At 37.6% G+C, this 18,645-nt stretch overlaps 1 protein-coding gene across 3 annotated transcripts; it reads left to right on the top strand.

Moving 5' to 3' along the window:
• Positions 1–285: 285 nt before the first annotated feature.
• LOC109013967 lies at positions 286–17,794 on the top strand. 3 transcript variants are annotated; one of them, XM_018996249.2, is made up of 16 exons: positions 286–530; positions 1,390–1,900; positions 2,199–2,430; positions 3,339–3,616; positions 4,785–4,949; positions 5,075–5,836; positions 5,956–6,047; positions 6,979–7,041; positions 7,150–7,238; positions 7,351–7,416; positions 7,982–8,635; positions 8,917–8,991; positions 10,092–10,162; positions 10,294–10,351; positions 11,960–12,194; positions 16,887–17,794. In XM_018996249.2, exons 2-16 carry the CDS (start codon positions 1,488–1,490, stop codon positions 17,603–17,605), a joined length of 3,972 nt encoding a protein of 1,323 aa, XP_018851794.2. In that variant the 5' UTR covers positions 286–530; positions 1,390–1,487; the 3' UTR covers positions 17,606–17,794. The 3 variants fall into 3 exon arrangements, with proteins under 3 accessions (XP_018851794.2, XP_018851796.2, XP_018851797.2); XM_018996251.2 differs by having other exon boundaries at positions 434–530; positions 1,549–1,900; XM_018996252.2 differs by lacking the exon at positions 1,390–1,900 and having other exon boundaries at positions 436–530.
• The last annotated feature ends 851 nt before the right edge of the window (positions 17,795–18,645 follow it).

Here is an 18,645-nt window from a genome sequence, read left to right as displayed (position 1 = left end):
TCATTTGCCTATGTTTCATTAAAAAGTTAAAAAAATATAAAAACCAAAACAATTTTTATAAAATTAAAATAAAAAAGTTATATTCAAATGATTTTTTAATTCTATTTTTATTTAAGCGCACATGCATTCAACACAAAAATTTGTACAAAATTCACGAAACACATCCCTACAATTCACAGGTGCTTTGGAGGTCCTACGTACGACGCCGTTTCAGGCCAGGGTTAGGAGAGTTTGCATGACGTGGCTTGTTCTTATTTGGCAACTGGTCGGTATTGTAGGGATTGTAAATTTGTACGTCTCTTGTAGGCCCTATCTTCCCATATCCTAGATGTTGAAAACCTGATTAACGGCCCTGATTTAGCTGGCTGTCCTCCCCAAGCTCTACATATATCTCTGCGGGACCCTCAAAATTTCTGTTTCGACGAGAATCTCCAATACGACAGCCCTTGAGCCCAAAACGAACCGAACCAGCCTCTTTTGCTTGCTCGTCTTTTCTACAATTTGATGTCCAGTTCGATCGGTCAATGCCGGTACGTCGACGTCGTGTTTCGATTATCTTTAACTTCGCGCTCTAGAATTTTTCCATTTTCTTGGATTTTTGTGGTGCAATTGGAGGTTTTTTTTTTTGTGGAGAAACCCTAGAATTTTTCGCTCGAGTTAGGGTTTCAAAGCTTGCTGACTTTGGTGTCCGTTGAATTCTTCAATCTCCGAAGCTCTGCTTCTGCTGAATTATACGAGTTCTAGGCTTCTGTTATTAAAAAATATTTGAATTTCTGTGTTTATGTACAAAGTCTTGGATTTCTGGCCTTTTTTGCGGGTTATAGTTTCAAGATTGCTTCGTCTGGTTTTTATGAGAATGTATGAAAGAAATAGATAATACAATTCCGATTTGTATTTTTGAATTCGGAATGTCACTAGAAAATGTTAACTTTTACTTGACTGTACTTACCTATGTTTTCGCTGAGTTGAACTGGATGTTTTTTTTGTGGGGGTGGGAACTACATTTGAAGTTTATTTATTTATTTATTTTAATTTTGAGTTCAGCTGCCTGACGGGTTTAGTTTAGAAAATTGTTTTTTTCCTCACGGGCTCCATATTAATGCTTCATTCTATAAAAATTTTACCCCAATTGATAGTTTTTTTTTGCTAGAGATGCCGAATTGTCAGGTTCAATTTAAAAACTCGAGTGAACAGTGGGTTCCAGACTAGTTATAGTTCCTTGAATCACTAAACTAGCTAGCGTGCATAGGTGTCCTGTATACTCGGGCCTTTGTCTATTTTATGCTCAATAAAAATTTTTTTACCGATAAAAAAAAAAAAAATTACAGTTCATGTGGTTTGAATTTATACTGGTGCTTATTTCTGGATTGCTGACTTGTTCTCGAACAGGTTGCATTAGGTCACTGCTCTAGTTTTCTCAAATCACTGGATTGTGTTGTTGAGGGAAGCTCTCTCTCAATTTGAGTTGTTTCAATTGAATCTGGGTAATGGCCAGAAATGTGAGGTTTGAGTCGTGTTCGGCTAGTTCTGAGGAATTTTCTTTAACAGGGAGCTTTTTAAATGGTCAGAGGGGGAGTTATAGCAGTGTTAGTCTGGATAGGTCTGGAAGCTTCCGTGATGGCGGGGAGAGTCGTGTTTTTGGTTCCAGCTCCCGGGGGAGTCCTACATCAACTGGGGATTTGCCCCAGTTATCTGATTGTTTAATGTTGGATCCTGTTAAAATGGGGGATCAAATTTATTCTCGGTCCGGTGAGTTAAGGAGGGTATTGGGGAGCTCATTCGGGTGCTCTGTGGAAGATAATTCTTTTGGAACTTCCCATTCAAAGCCTCTACCTCCAGTAGCTATAGAGGAACTAAAACGATTTAAAACAACTGTGCGAGATGCTTCTATCAAGGCCAGGTAGTTCAAGTTTTTTTTTTTTTTTTTTCAAAATAAAATTTTTCTCATGATGTTATTGTACTTTTGTATAATTCCATACATATTACCAGGTTCTAAACTACTTTGAATAAGATAGAAGTTACTCGCAGTTCATATTTTTTTGGTCATATTTATCTTGGACACGTATGCCACATATATCATGCTGTAGGTGCTTTGTAGTGGATAAATCGAACTTGGTGTGATTGGCAGAACCTAGAATGTAATGATGTTGGAATTTGAATAGTCATTCTCTACTGAAGATACCACAATTTTTTCTCAGGGGTAGGGCGAAAAAGTTTGCTGATTCCATTCATAAGCTGAATAAGTATGGTGAAGCTTTAAACACAAAGAAACAACGGAGTGATATGCTATCAAATGAAAGATCAGTGGGTTCAAACTTTGTGAAGATGGGAACTCAAGCTGAGCGATACCTCTTGGCTCAAAGATTGGAGGACAAACCAAAAAATGTTGGTCTAAATAAGCGAGTCCGCTCATCTGTTGCGGAGATCCGGGTTTGTATACTAAAATATCTTGAGATTTATTCTCTATTTTCAACCTATAGAATTTATTGTCCCATTTTTTGAAAAAAATATTTGTTAATAAACAATTGTTTCCTTTCATGTTATTCCTTAATTTTTAGGACATGTTTTACTTGTGTGTTCGCATGCAAATTTTCTTATACTTGTCATTCTGTGCTATTAAGTGTTTCTTATCCTAGGACTACTCTTGCCCTATCATGCTTAATGAGATATTTGTGATGGATTCTGGTGCTTTGGTGTTGCTCTGATCGCACACAAAGGCTATAAGTGTTTGGATGGATGCTCACAGTAGATTTTTGCTCATTTTCTTCATTTTGCTAGTTGGTTATAAACTTTTGTATATTTTTTGTGTACTTGGGTTGCCCCTCTATGCACTTCTATTAAAATAGCATCATCTAGTGAAAGACTATTTCAAAAAATAGAAGTAAGGGACAGCGGGGAAGAAATGTTACTTTTTTAGAAAATGAGGGAGGAGATGATGGGATAGGAGGGGGTCATCTAACACTTGCAAGCCAAAGGCCAAACAGAGCGCTATAGAATCTGATGTATGGTACCCTGTCAGGTTGACAATGAAGAAAGAGTAAGAAAGGAAATTAGCATGAGATTCCATTAAATCTTCTTTCAAGGAAACAACCTTTCATCTAAACTTCAATTAGATCTACAAAATCATACATGATTTGTAATTTTTCCCATTTTCAATAATACCTTTGACCTTTTAAGATCAATAAATATATTACAAAATGTAATACTAAGTACAGTAATTGCTTCAAAATCCCTTTGTAACGCAAAACTGTGGATTTATTTTGGAACTTTTTTGCAACATGTCTTTAATATCTCATTGTCTACCATGAGTTCTCATTTTCTTCCTGTAAATACTTTAGGCTGAAGGTCGAACTAATTTCTCTTCGAGGCAACCTCTGCTCATGGGAAAAGATAGAGATATGATTATAGATGCTGTTGAAGGTTCTGACATTGTTGAGGAAAAGATCCGTCGACTGCCTGTTGGAACAGAAACGTGGGACCGGAAAATGAAAAGGAAGCGTTCTGTGAGTGCTGTCTCTACCAGACCCATAGATGGTGACGCAAAGCCAAAACAAGTTGTGCATCATAAGTTTAAAAATGAGAGTGCTTTGCGGTCTTCTGATGTCCACGATTTTAGGTATGTGTGTTTCTTTTTTGGTGTCATGATGTCTTCAGTTTCTAATTTGCTTATGAGGTATTGATTATTGTTTATGAATGGCAATGGGATTTGAGAAGAATGATATAATTTCTATTATATGATTCTACCAGATTTCTGGGAGAAAAGAATATTCCTACATAAAACTAAACCTTTGTTTTTGATTCCCAAATCAAGGTGCACAACATGTTGCTAAGACAGTTCCCTCCCTCCCTACCCATCTCACATTGTATGTTTTAAGGTTTATGTTCCACATACCTGCAGTTTGGCAACTTCAATGAATTTGAGTGCCATTAAAGTGAGCTTACATCCCCGGTTGTAAGCCCTACTAGTTAGGTACTTCTCATGTATACATTCTGTGACTTGGGCTATGCCTCCTTTTCTTATGAATAAAATTCTTGATTACCTATAAAAAAAGTGAGTTTACATCCCTAATGTTGGTATGCTTAACCTGTACCGTTTAGTCTTGTAGATAATACCAACATTTTAAAAAAGAATGCAAGGATTAAATATGCAAATAACCTGATCATGCATGATATTTAAACAACTTCCCTGTGGTGGATTAATAGCGAATCTTTAAAAAGAACTCATAAGGATAAAATTGTAGAGCAAGTGAGAGGCAACCTGAACTATATTTCATCTAGTCTTTGTATTGTTTTTAGACAGGATTTATTCTGGAAAATGTTGCATATCAAGTTTATCATTTTATCCAATCAAACTCGCCACTTTTTATTTGTAGAGAACAAAGTATGAGGAAACTCAATTAAATGAACCAGATTAATTGTCCTAAATTACTTTTGATAGTGTATAAGATTTATGCTGAATTTCTTGCTTTAGACAATTAAATTCATCAATGTGTCAAATCATTGTTATCATTATGGCTGTAGTGGTTTTCTTTTCTTTTGATACAGTTGCACTACTTGTTTGCAAGTGTATACTTCAATAAAGTTTGATACTGTCAGTTATACTAGTGCTATTGTATCGGAAATATAATGATAGGTTTAAATCTTTTTGCCTCAGAAAAACTTCAGTTCCATTCTTCATTAGGGTCATGTATTCTGTTTTCATGTATGGACTTGAAAATATTAGTATAATTTTCATGCATTCTGGAAAAAATTACATAAATCTTCTGAAACTTCATATCTTGCAGAATGGGATCATCTAATGGTTGTAGTGGCATTAACAAAGATGGTACAACCCTTCCAGTTGGTTCAAACGCCCGTGTGACTTCCAAGAATGAATCTGAAAGAGTCTTTCTTTCAAGGGATTTAACGTCTGCATTGAGTAAGGAACGAAGGATAGCAAAGGGAAACAAGTATGTGTACACTGCTTAGTGTCAATCTTTCTATTACTTGGTACCTGTCTTGAGAAGTAGTTTGAAGCTTTGTTTGATTATTTTATCTGAACTCACTCCATGTTTATTATCATAATTGTGTTTAGGTTAAGTTCTTGTGAGGATAATGCTATAGTCAGCCCTAATTCATTATCAAAGGGGAAGGTTCCACTAGCACCACGATCTGGCCCTGCAATGTCAGGAAGCTCATCTCCTAATCTTCCTTGCACTTCTGGGGCACTTGAAGTCTCTGAGCGTCCTCCAAGCATAAATAAATTTCATTCTACGAGTGGGTCTAATAATCGCAAGCGTCCTTTGCCCACAGGATCTCCTTCCATGGCTCAATGGGTCGGTCAAAGACCACAAAAAATCTCTCGTACCCGAAGAGCAAATCTGGTGTCTCCTGTGTCAACCCATGACGAGGTGAAGATGTCTTCAGAAGGGTGCTCACCTTCTGACTTAGGTGCTAGGGCAACTTCTATTGGAACCAACGGGTCACTTCTTGCCAGAAATGACAAACATTTTAGAGTGAAACGTGAACATGTCTCATCTCCAGCCAGATTATCTGAAAGTGAAGAATCTGGTGCTGGTGAAAATCTTGAAAGCAGATTGAAGGGTAAAGGATCAGGAAGTTTTGTAGCAGATGAAAGAGGGGTTAACTCTGTTCAGAATGCTGTTCCTTCTGTATTGTTTACAAAGAAGAATAAAGTAATCAATAAAGAAAAAACTGGTGATGGTGTGCATAGACAAGGAAGGAGTGGCAGGGGATCATTAGTTTCTAGGGTTAGCATTTCACCAATGGGCGAGAAATTGGACACTCTGGCAAAGCCACCCAGAAGTACGAGGCTTGCTTCTGAAAAGAATGGAAGGTATAAAAAAATTTTCTGTGCTGTTGAATGGAAGTCTCTCTCTCTCTCCCCCCTTTAAAACAAAAAAAAAAAATAATCATTATTGTTATATATTCAATTTATGTATATACATTTTTCAGTAAGTCAGGGCGTCCTCAAAAGAAACTGTCAGATCGTAAGGCCTTCAATCGTCTTGGGCATACATCAATCGGCAGTTCCCTGGATTTGGCTGGTAAGCTCTCGAAGTAATCCATTTTAGTATGATTTTTTGTTTGTGGAGGTTGGACTAAGCATTTATTCTGTGTTTTATATTCCTACTAATTATCCACAGTTGTCTTTATCGTATTATAGTTTTTCAGATTTAGTTATATGTGCTTTTATATTTTGATTTGAATAAAATGATAAATGAATATTTAACCCAAAAAATGGTGAGTATATGTGGCAATAATAGCTGAAGTAAAAGAACAGGGACATATGTTTTTTACAGGGATGGCTAAAATCTTGTTTACCGATACCTTTAAAAAAAAATAAAAATTACAGGGATTGCTAAAACAGCCACCTGCCCCAGTGGCTGGCCACATCTTGTTATTTTCTTGAAAGCACATGAAGGTTAAGTTCCCATGCAGCATGCCTACAAAAATATTGCATTTTGAAACATTTATGCCAGCTTTTAACGGGATATATGTAAAATTGGAAGTATAGTTTTACTGGTTGGACTTGGGTACTCCAGTTTTAATAACATGACAGGGGAATGCTACGAAAAATTGTATTTCTTTTAGATGTGCAGCCATATTGTCTATATGTATTATTTAGACTTGGTTGTGGCCTACATTTTATGCAGATTGCATTTTCCTCTCTCTCTCTCTCTCTCTCTATATATATATATATATATATCGCATAGTTCCCACTAATATTTCCAATAACATTGCAGTTCTCATTTGCTGTGATTCACTGCTGAATTATAAAATAAAGGAATGAAATAAGAGATGGAATGCTTTCATAACGTTTTTTTTTTTTTTTAATAAGTAAAAAATTTTATTGCTCAAAGAATAGGCCTAGCCCAGTATATACAATAGGGAGCCCTGGCTAAGAGGGCGCAAGAGAGAATGCTTTCATAACTGACCTTTTGTTGCCATGGTAAACTGTTATTTATGACCTTCCAGGCGAATCGGATGACGATCATGAAGAACTTTCAAAAGCTGCCAATTTGGCATGCAATGCCAGCTGTATGTATTTTTTTTTTTTTTTTTTGCTTTCAGTTGAAAGATATACCTCAATATATATCATCTTGTATATGAGCATTTTTATTTAGAAGAATGCTGCTTACTTTGCAGATCTTGCCTGCTCAAGTTCATTCTGGAAGAAAATGGAACCAATTTTTGGTTCTGTCAGCTTATTGGATGCATCCTACTTGAAACAGCAGGTGATAACCTGAAAGCAGAGCTAGAAAGATCTCATACTTTGAGTCATATAATGTAGTCAGTTTTGAATGGTTCCTCATGTATACTTTCTGTTGTCTGTTGTTATTGGTTCAGCTGAAATCTACTCAGGAGAATAGTGAAAGCATGTTTCGGTTGCCCGGCCATGGCAAAAATGTTCTGGTAATGCCTAAGAGCATATTTATTGTTTTTATCATCTTTTAATAATAGTTAAGGACACATTCATGCCCATCTAACGCCCCCCAGGGCTTGCCCTAAAAAGAAAAATCCCCATTAGCCTACCTTTGATTTAAATTGGCATCGTAGATCATTTGGTTGAATTTGGATCCCTTGTGGTTCTTTACAAGCACATATAAAATGAGCCATGTGATTGGTTATCTTGTTGTCCATCATTAGGTTTTGTTGACAAACATCTTCTATGATTTCTAACCGCATGAGATTAATTTCATCTTACTGTTCGATACGTGCCATTTGTATTTGAAAAAAAAAAACTGTTCTATCCATGCTGAGTCGCCTTGATTGTCTGTCATATTCCAATTGAATCCTTTCTCCATTTCACTATCTTTGCTTGTCTATCTGTATATACTAACCTCTTGGACATTTTATACTTCATTGCCATTAGCCCTTAAAATATGATGCAAAACACCTTTGGAGCACAAGTATTCTTATTTCTAAGAAAGTTTATGCTTATTCATGTAGTAGTTCTAAATTTATCTTGTTATCTCAGAGCGAGGTGCCTGGAAAGAATTGTTGGTCTCAAGCTCTTGATTCTGGACAAAGAGAGAGAAGCCTGGAAGAGAAACTTGCATCTGGCGATTTGGATAATCAAGATCGGGACATTGATACTTTTGAAAAATTTGATGTGGAAATGAAAACAGAAGCTACTCCATTCTATCAGAAAGTATTATCAGCTCTGATTGCGGAAGATGAAACTGAAGAATTTGAAGAGAAGAATGAAGGAAGGGATATGTCTTTCCAATATAATAGAGATGATTTTTCTAATGAGACTTGTCTCCCTATTGATGTTGATAACACAAACCGGATGAGGACTGAATCCAAATCTGAGTCCTTTTTGGGTCTTCAAATTCAGAAGCAATGTGCTATCAACAGATTTTCTTGTAATGGGAGGACCAACTTCATCAGGGATACAAGCATCCACAACAAATTATCTAGTGAGGATCTGTTCCAAGAAAATCCTGGATTTATGCATTCAAATAAGGGGACGTTCCCATCATTTTCTGAATATGGTGTTGATGGGCAACTAGCTGAATATACAAACGCTTCTGGGATTTTCTCCGTTGACTGCCCATATGATCAAATGTGTCTGGAAGATAAACTGTTGCTAGAGCTGCAGAGTATTGGCCTATATCCAGAGAAAGTGGTGAGCATTTAATTTACACAAGTACTGGCATAGCAATCTTGAATTTGCCCCTTTTGTTTTCTTTTGTGTTTGGATGTATGTATGGATGTATATCGCTTCTATTAACTACATTCTTGTTAAGGACATCAAACTGTTAAATGTTTCCATGTGGGCTTTATGTTAGAAGTGTGGGGTTACATTTTTTGTCCTTGTGTGCGCATGCATGCATGGATATTTTTTTTTTCTTAAAATTAAACAAGCCATTTATATTTTCAATCCCTCATATGGGTGTCTTGTCACAGCCTGCCCTGGCAGATGGAGAGGATGAAGCAATTGATCAAGAGATAGTTGAACTACAAAAGAAACTTTGCCAAAAGGTTATGCTTCCTAAACATTACTCTTTTTGGATCTCTCTAATATTTGAAATTTTCATGTTGTGACTTCCAAATTTTATTGTATTTTAAAAGTTGAAGAAAAGTATTAAAGAAATATTCCTGCCCCTAATTGTGGCTTGGTTTGAGATGAAATGATTATTAATTGCAGTGGCAGAGAGTAAGGGAGCTCCCACTGGCTTTGAAAAACTAGGTTAATGTCAGTGCAAAGCAGAGAAAAGCATTGTTGTGTCTTAACTCGAGGAACTAGTTATTAGCCTTCAAAGTTATTATTTTCTAAGCTAAATGGCTAACTGCAACTTTTAGCATTTTCTTAGAGAGATTATGCTCCTGTAATCATCAATGGAGTATGTACCAAAAAAAAAAAAAAAAAAAAGAAAAGAGGAAAAAAAGTATAACTAAAATCTTGGTTGTGGTTCTTGTTTAAAAAATCTTTGAGACAAAATTTGGAATATGCGCACATAACACTTTTGGTTTCTTATCTTATTGCTTTGTTCTCTTCTTGATTGACTTATCAATTTAATTAATAGTTATAGATAGTTATAGGCTTATAGCTGAAAAAAGTTGTGGGTCTGCACTTGTTCTAATGTTTAATTTCTTGTTTGATTCATGATGATTAAAGTGATGTAAACATTATAATAAACATTATTCTTCTGATATTGTTGGGATGTTATAAAAAAAAAGGTATTTGTTGAGGTGTTAAAATTCGAAAAAATTTTAATGATAGTTTTCTTATTACTTATAAAAAAATTGAAAACATTCAATTTTTTCTTAACCCAAAATTTTGGCATCTATAAACTTTCTTCAAAACTCAATAGTTTAGCTTTTAAAATTTCTAAAAGCCAAAAGATGTTCTTTAAAACCCAAAACATGTGGTCTTCTGGTGTCCTCTCTTACCTCCCTACAACTTCTCACTATCTAATTTGCTCTCTTCTCCCTTTTAGAAAATGATCTTAATTTGTCTGATGACCAAAGATAGCACAAAGATTTCCGCCCATGAGAGATCCTGCAATTTTGTTTGATTGGTTATATTCTTGGGATTTTATTTAGCAGTTTTCTGAATTTTTTTGGGCCATGTTCTGCAGGTTGAGAAAAAGAAGGTTCACGGGAACAAAATTATTAAAGCAGTTGAGGAAGACAGGAAAATGGATGAACGGTAGGATTCTTTCAGTAATTTAAATGCACTTTGGATATCAGACTTATTTCAGTATGGGCAGCTATTGTTGCACCTGTAAAAAAAAATTCTTCGTTTCTGTTGAAAGATGGTATTTTCTGGTTTATTTTCAGGGGCCTTGAACAGGTTGCAATGGACAGACTAGTTGAGCTGGCCTACAAAAAGCAGCTGGTAATATTTTTTTGTTGTGTGTTTTTGTTTCTTTTGGTTATTATTCCTCGAAAATTGAAAGCTACCTACGTAGGTTTTTTTATTCTTGATACCATCCCTCCAGGCAGACTTCTTCAAGTATGTAGGGTGTATATGAGTGCTGCCCATCAAAAATAATAAAGGGAAACGTAATAGAAAAACTGAAGATATGCACACTAAATTTATTATACGCCCTGTGTACTTGGGCTTATGCCTATTTCTTTGAATAAAATTTATTACTTATAAAAAAAAAAAAGATATGCACACTAAATTCTCAAGCTTAGACACTTTGAGAAAGATCCTAATGCTGCAAAGACGCAATAAAAAAGCATTGAGAAAGCCATTTTGATAACTCCCACAGATTCCTTCTTTGCTTTGAATGCCCTGTTGTTCTGCTTAACCTAATGCTCCATGTCAAGCAAGTGGACACGGGTCTCCATTCCACTAAACCCCTCAATTTTCTAACAGAAAACCGGCAAATCAAGCATGGATATTCTCATAAAAGTAATTTTGATTTTTTTTTTATTACCTTGATAGAAAGTTAGATATTGATAATGGTATGGGAAGGAAGAATATTTTGAGTGCTCTTCTACTAGAATGCACTGTGCAAGCAAATGATCTCACATGTAACTTTTTTGTATGATCTTTGTGATCGACCTATAAACTTTTTAGTTTTTTATTTTTTTCGTTAATGAAGTACCATGTCAGCAAAGATGAAAAAACAAATCCCCTCATTGACAACTTCCAGACTACCAAATGATTGTGGATTTAAACTGTTTTAGTTTGAATAATTCTATAGTGAGAAGTAACTATTTCGATGTAAACTATCTTGAGGATAGGAGCAAATAGCGTATGTTTTTCTTTCCTTAGCATTTGTTACCCTCTAGACTTTTTTTTCGTCGGGAGAAGGAGTCATAGATAAGTGGGCCTAGTATCTTTCCAAGGAATTCGTGGAAGGTGGAGTTTTGATGAGGTGTCCTAAATTGGATTTGGATAAGAGTAACAATCTTTCCTCTTTTGCCTTCATTAGGTGGATAAAACCTCTATTGACATTTAGGAAGGGTTGTTTGTGAATAAAATAAACGCTGCAAATGGTTGCTGCTCTGAAGCAACACCAGAATGCAGAATGCGAGTGGAATGCATTCCTACTCATTAAGGTGGTGGCAAAGCACCATATAATCCATGAGTTTATGCATGGATGATGTTGGGTGGGGCAATGATAGAATACTCTGAGTTAACCCTATTTTTTAATATTTTTTTTTATAAGTAATAAGATATTTTATTGAAATAGAATAGGCATAGCCCAAGTACACAGGAAATATAAATGTGATTACACCTAGTTATTAATATTTTTTAATATTAATGATAACAAAAAAAAGGTTTTTATTTCACACATTTATATTTCCTTTCATTTTGGGCATTGAGTGGGGTGGGTGAGTTTCCTTTTAAGCTTAAGCTTCCAATAATACTTGGCTATAAGCAATGTTATTCCAGTTCAAAAGTTCTTTAGAATATATGCCTTCTGGAAAATCTAATTATGAACAATGCATTACTGTATATTACAAATTCACCTATGGCTAATATTGACAGGCTACTCGAGGAAGTAGTGCTTCAAAATGTGGTGTCACTAGGGTTTCAAAACAAGTTGCCTTGGGTTTTATGAAGAGGACCCTTACTAGATGTCGGACATATGAAGATACAGGAAAAAGTTGCTTCACCGAGCCTGCACTTCAAGATCTCATTTTTGCTGCCCCTCCCCACTGCGATGCTGCTATAAAATTTCCTCCTGAGACTCAAAACTTTCAACTAGAGCTTGGGATATCAGGTTTGTGATGCACACTCACACGTTTTTTTTTTTTTTTTGATCAGTAAAAGATAAATATTATATATATGAATGAAATAGGCCTAGGCCTTGTACACAGGAAGTATACAAAAGTACTCCTAATTACATTCTAAGAACGATTAAATAAAGACAAGAATTCCTGGATATTATCCCCATCTAATACAATAGTAGAAAACCAACACATTAAAGTATGGAGAAAAAAATTCTTTAACTCGGTCATTGAGCGTTCTTTATCTTCAAAACAACGTGCGTTCCTTTCTAACCAAATACACCACATAATACACAACGGAATCATCTTCCATACTGCTACCACTTGATGACTACCTTGCATATTTGGCCAACACCCCAACAAATCCACCACCCTCATAGGCATAACCCAAGCAACATCAACCCTTACAAAGATTTCATCCCACAACACCCTTGCAAACTCACAGTGTAATAATAGATGATCCACAGATTCTCCATTCTTTTTGCACATGTAACACCAATCCAACACTACACAACCTCTCTTTCTCAGATTTTCAGTGGTCAATATCTTCCCAAGAGCAGCACTCCAAACAAAAAAAGAAACTTTCGAAGGCACACGAGATCTCCAAATACTCTTCCAGGGAAATTGAATACTACCTCGTTGTGTTGTTAAGATATTGTAATACGCCTTCACTGTACATATCTTGTGGTTGTTAGTCCGCCACTTCAAACTATCTCGCTGCGCTGTAGGAATCTCCAATGAGTATAATAGTCTGAAAAATTCTAAGACTATAGGTAATTCCCAATCATGGAAATCCCTAATAAAAAGAACATTCCATTACTGCACACCATGAGAGTATACACGCACATCTGCCACTGAAGCTTCCCCATTAACTGCAATGCGATGTAAGGCCGGAAAAACCCTTTCCAAAGTATAATCTCCACACCACACGTCTCGCCAAAATCTAATACAAACGCCCTCACCAGCCACAAAGCGTATTTGATTTACAAACCCTGACCATCCCTTCCTTATGTACTTCCATAAGCCCACACCATACCTCCCTCCCACTTCCTTAGAGCACCAACCACCCCAATCGGCCCCATATCTAGCGTCAATAGTTTCCTTCCACAATGATCCCCTCTCCATGTGATATCTCCATAACCATTTTCCCAATAATGCTTTATTAAAAATTCTCAAATTACATACTCCCAACCCCCCATTCACAACTGAGGCACATACGGTTTTCCATTTAACAAGATGGAACTTCTTTTCCTCCCCCATACCTCCCCATAAAAAAATCCTGAAAAGTTTCTCCAATCTATTCACCACCCCTACCGGCATAGGAAACAAAGATAGAGCATATGTAGGGAGATTAGTAAGTGTACTCTTAATAAGAGTGAGACGACCCCCTTTTGATAAATACCCCCGTTTCCAACCAGCAAGCTTTTTCTCTATCTTCTCCACTACTCCATCCCAAATAGCTCTATTCTTGAAAGTTGCCCCCAACGGGAGACCCAGATATTTCATAGGGAGCGAGGACACCTTACAATTCAAGAGACTTGCCAAATCTAGGATATTTGAGACCTCACCCACAGGAACCATCTCAGACTTACCCAAGTTCACTTTTAACCCTGACACTGCTTCAAAGCATAGTAGCAAAGCTCGTAAAGTTTGGATGTGGCTACTAGTCGCTTCACAAAATACTAACGTGTCATCTGCAAAAAGAAGATGTGAAATGATCATGGAACCACCAGAACCACTTCCCACTTTAAATCTTGATAAGAAACCTCCCCCAACAACAGCCTGCATCATCCTACTTAAGGCCTCCATAACCATAACAAAAAGAAGAGGAGATAGAGGATCTCCCTGTCGCAATCCCCGCGAACTGTCAAAAAAACCAGCAGGTGTGCCATTAACTAGAACCGAGAATCGAGCGGTTGAAACACAATACCGCATCCATGCAATCCACCTATCCCTAAATCCAGTTCTCTCAAGCAAGTAAAAGAGAAATTCCCAATTCACATGATCATATGCCTTCTCCATGTCAAGCTTGCACAGAACACCTGAACCTCCCTCCTGTAATCTGAAGTCCAAACACTCATTTGCAATGAGTACTGAATCAAGAATTTGTCTCCCACGAATGAAGGCATTCTGGGACTTGGAAATAATATGTTCCAACACCGGACTAAGCCGGTTAGCAAGCACCTTTGAAATGATCTTATACACGCTACTAACCAGACTTATAGGCCAAAAGTCTTCAATAGAATCTGCCCCATGTTTCTTGGGAATGAGAGCAATAAAGGTCGCATTCAATGATTTTTCAAACTTTTGGAAAGAATGGAATTCATTGAAAACCTGGAAAACATCACCTTTTACAATGTCCCAGCAGGTTTGAAAGAAACCCATTGTAAACCCATCCGGACCCGGCGCTTTATCCTTTGCCATACCTGAAATGACCTTATAAATATCTTCTTCGCCAAAAGGTCTCTCCAACACATTTGCACTCTGAGTGTCAATAGCCTCAAAATGCAAAGCATCAAGCTTTGGCCTCCAAAGAACCGATTCTGCAAGCAGGGTCTCATAGTACTGAACTATATGATTTTCTAGCTCGGATGGAGAAACTAGTACCTGGGTCCCTGAAATAAGAGACTCAATAGCATTGTTACGCCTATGTGAATTAGCCACTTTGTGGAAGAACTTTGTACACCTATCACCTTCTTTCAACCAGAGAGCCCTTGATTTTTGCCGCCAAGAAGTCTCCTCTGACAACAAAACCCTCTCCAAATTTGCCATAACCATGCCCTTTCTCAATGCCACATCTTCCGAATTATCTCCCAAGAACTCTTTCTCTTCTAAGTCTTGCAGTTCCTCCATCAGTGTACCCTTCTGACTGTCGATGTGACCAAACTCCTCCAAATTCCACTTCCTCAAATCTTGTTTTAAAGCCTTCAATTTGCCAGCAAGAATGTAACTAGGGGTACCAATAAACTGATACGAAGTCCACCAAGCACGTACCATCTCTACAAACCCATCCGCTGTAAGCCACATGTTTTCAAACTTGAAATATCTGTGCCCCCTGTGTATACCCCCGCAATCCAAAAGGATAGGAAAGTGATCTGAACTGACTCGAACTAGTCTTTTCTGCCTTACTTCAGGATATTTAGCTTCCCACGAGGGAGAAACCAAGAATCTATCCAATCTCGACCAAACCCTTCCATTTGACCAAGTATACTCACCTCCTACCAAAGGAAGATCCATGAGATCAAGATCAAAAATGAACTCATTGAATTCCTCCATAGCCCTCGAATGTCTACCCTGCCCTGATCGCTCACTAGGAAAACGAATAATGTTAAAATCCCCCCCCATGCACCAAGGCACATCCCATAAGTAATATAAACCCGCCAACTCCTCCCACATCCCTCTCCTAATCCTATCCACATTAGGACCATAAGAGCCTGCAAATGCCCATTCCCAACCATCCACCACATTTTTAAAAAGAGTCGCCACTGAAAATTCTCCTATACATTCCTCAATCATCTCAACCATTCTTTTATCCCACATTAGTAATACTCCACCTGAGGCTCCCACCGAGGCCAAATAAGTCCAACCCACATACGGGCACCCCCATAAACTTCTCACAATTTTTCTATCAATGTGTCTCAATTTTGTTTCTTGCAAACACACTACATCCCCCTTCCACAACCGCAATAACGATTTAATACTAGCTCGTTTATTACGATCATTGAGCCCCCGAGTATTCCATGATATAATCTTGGGCTTCATAATAAAACTATGTTGCCCCTCCCTCTCGATCTATCCCTTCCACCACTCCCTTCTTTCACATCATAATTAACAGAGCACGTTAACTTTTTAAGTTCCCTATCACGCCTTGAAGCTGACTTCAAATGACTATCCTCAAGAGCTACAAGGAGAGCTTTAAACTGTTCCTCATAGCCTCCAAACGAAATCCCAATGACTGCTTGAATCTCTTCTACTTTCTTGAAAACCCACTTTGACGAACCACACCCATATTTAGAACTAGGCAGGACTGTACACAAAGGAGTTAGGCTGACCCCCTCCTCCTCTACAGGAGTAAAAACAGCCAGCTCCGAGCCACACACTAATTCTGGTTTCCCACTGACAGGGACAGCCAAATTTATCTGTACAGCCCCATCCCCCACCTTATTTTCTTCCACAGATACCAACTCCAATGCTATTGGGTCAATCGTGATAGGCAACTGCTCAGATCTCACCACGCTGCCTTCCATCCCCCCACCCCTCGACTCAGCGACATTATTTCCCAGAAATACCCCACGACTCAGCGTCGGTATCTCACCCAAAAGTCCAACTTCTTCCATCGAGCTGGACCTTGAAGCTGCAAGTAACCCTTCGACCACCACACACGGCTGGTTCTGTGTACTCCCTGACGACAAACCCCCTTGCGACGACAGGGAATTAGCCCACACGTGTGTCAGCGTGTTTCTGATTTCAAGGAATATTTACTTTTTTGTCTAGTATGGACCTATGGTCATCCTATTTTGCCACACATAAGACTGGAGGCATTTGGTTGGTGACCATATTAGATATAAACTCACCACCTGTCTTGATGTGGGCTTATGTTTTAAATGACTCCAGGTGTTTTTAGTATCTTTAATAAGTTTCCTGCTCTAGCTTGACACACTTAAATGGGTTTTCTGTCCCTACAGGTTCCTTCCCTAATAGAGCTGAGCGGCATGATCTTCATAATGATAAAAATGGCAGCAGTTCATTTGATGTTGGAAATCTTAATTACCCGTCTGACCAGGATTTTGCTAAAACTGGACCCATATTTAACCGAGGGAAGAAGAAGGAGGTGCTGCTTGATGATGTTGGTGGCACTGACTCCTCAAGAGCCAGATCAACCCTTGGTAATAACCAAGTGGGTGGAACCAAAGGAAAGAGAAGCGAGAGAGAAAGGGACAAAGACATGGCTGGCAGAAATTCTGTTGCAAAAGTCAGTTATGCATCAATGGGTAACTTTAAGGGAGAGCGTAAAATGAAAACAAAGCCCAAGCTGAAGGGAACTCGACTACAACCTTCTGGGGATGGATTTGTTAACAAGTTTACAGAAACAACTCATCCTGAGTATCATTCAAGTATACGATCTAGTGAAGTGGTTGCCAATGGCAGCAGTGCAAAAGGAGACACAAGGTTGATGTCTGGTGGTGACATTCCTCAGGATTCATCTAAAGAGATCAAGGAACCGCGAGATGATACAAATTTGCGGTTGAATGAACTAGACAACATGGAACTTCATGTAGCCAATGACTTTTGTGGGCCCGAGGATCTAAGTACTTTGTTGAACTTTGATGATGACGGTTTGCAAGACCATTATTCAGCGGGCCTTGACATACCTATGGATGACCTCTCAGAGGTGCTTCTATGAAGACAGTACACTGTATATTCCCAAGGATTATACAACTATTTAGATACGAATGATAGTGCTGTTGCTGGGGAAAACCTGCTAATATAAGTTATGCCTCTAGCTATTAGCACTTGTAATTAAGGCCATTCTTTTTGTACACTCATTAAAAGAAATTAGTTAATGAAAAAGGGAAAATCTTTTAACTGTTTACCTGAAACGTATAATATCTCAACTTTTAGCAGTTTTGCAACTTACGTTTACCTTTCATTGCCTTCTGTTTTATCTTGCCTTTATGCTGTCTTCACTGCATCACATTTACTTTGTAATGCTTATTGGAATCTGTGTGCAAGTGAAAACTTCACACATAAAATTTCAAGTACTTTAAAGGCCTTCATATGGCACTTGGTATGGGATGTGCCCTCATTATAGTTACGTTGTTCCTTTATTAGGTGAGCAATCTAATTGCTATTTCGAAAACTAAATTGCAATTTAGCAAGTTGTAATTTTTTTCTTTCAATACAAGCTGTAAAATTTTGTTACCAATTTTGTAGTACTTTACTTCTGCTGGATATTAATACTTCTTATGCTTGATAGGCACTAACTGGTACCCAAGGGAGAAACTTAGGTTTGCCGTATTTTTCTTAAGAAAAATATGCTGCGAGTATGGATTTAGTCCCTATATTATATTCTTGCCAGAATTCACATCTCCAGCATGTTGTTCTGAGTGTCTTGTGGGTCTGAACAAAATTTTTGTTACAATTGAGTTGCATCCCTTCTGGGATCCTTTTTAGGGCTGCTTTAATCTTGGAGACTTTATATTTGCTTCACTGTTTAATCCCTTTTTAAATTGAAACTTGTGGTTCAGAAAGGGAATCTGGTATGTTTTTTTTTTTTTTTTTTTCATATTTTGTAGTAATTGTCCATATCATTGTTGTCTTTTTTCTTTTCCATTAGTTTTCATTCTTTCTTTTTATTAATCTAATTGTTGGTTGGCTTTCTTGGATATGCTTGTCTTTTGTCTTGTCCTGTGCTCTAGTGCTCACCAAGTTGGACTTTCCTGA

The sequence above is a fragment of the Juglans regia genome, chromosome 14, assembly GCF_001411555.2.
Source record: "Juglans regia cultivar Chandler chromosome 14, Walnut 2.0, whole genome shotgun sequence".
NCBI classification, from domain to species: Eukaryota; Viridiplantae; Streptophyta; class Magnoliopsida; order Fagales; family Juglandaceae; genus Juglans; species Juglans regia.
The sequence above is the reverse complement of the archived record's forward strand: the minus strand, read 5'-3'. Positions and strand labels throughout refer to the sequence as shown.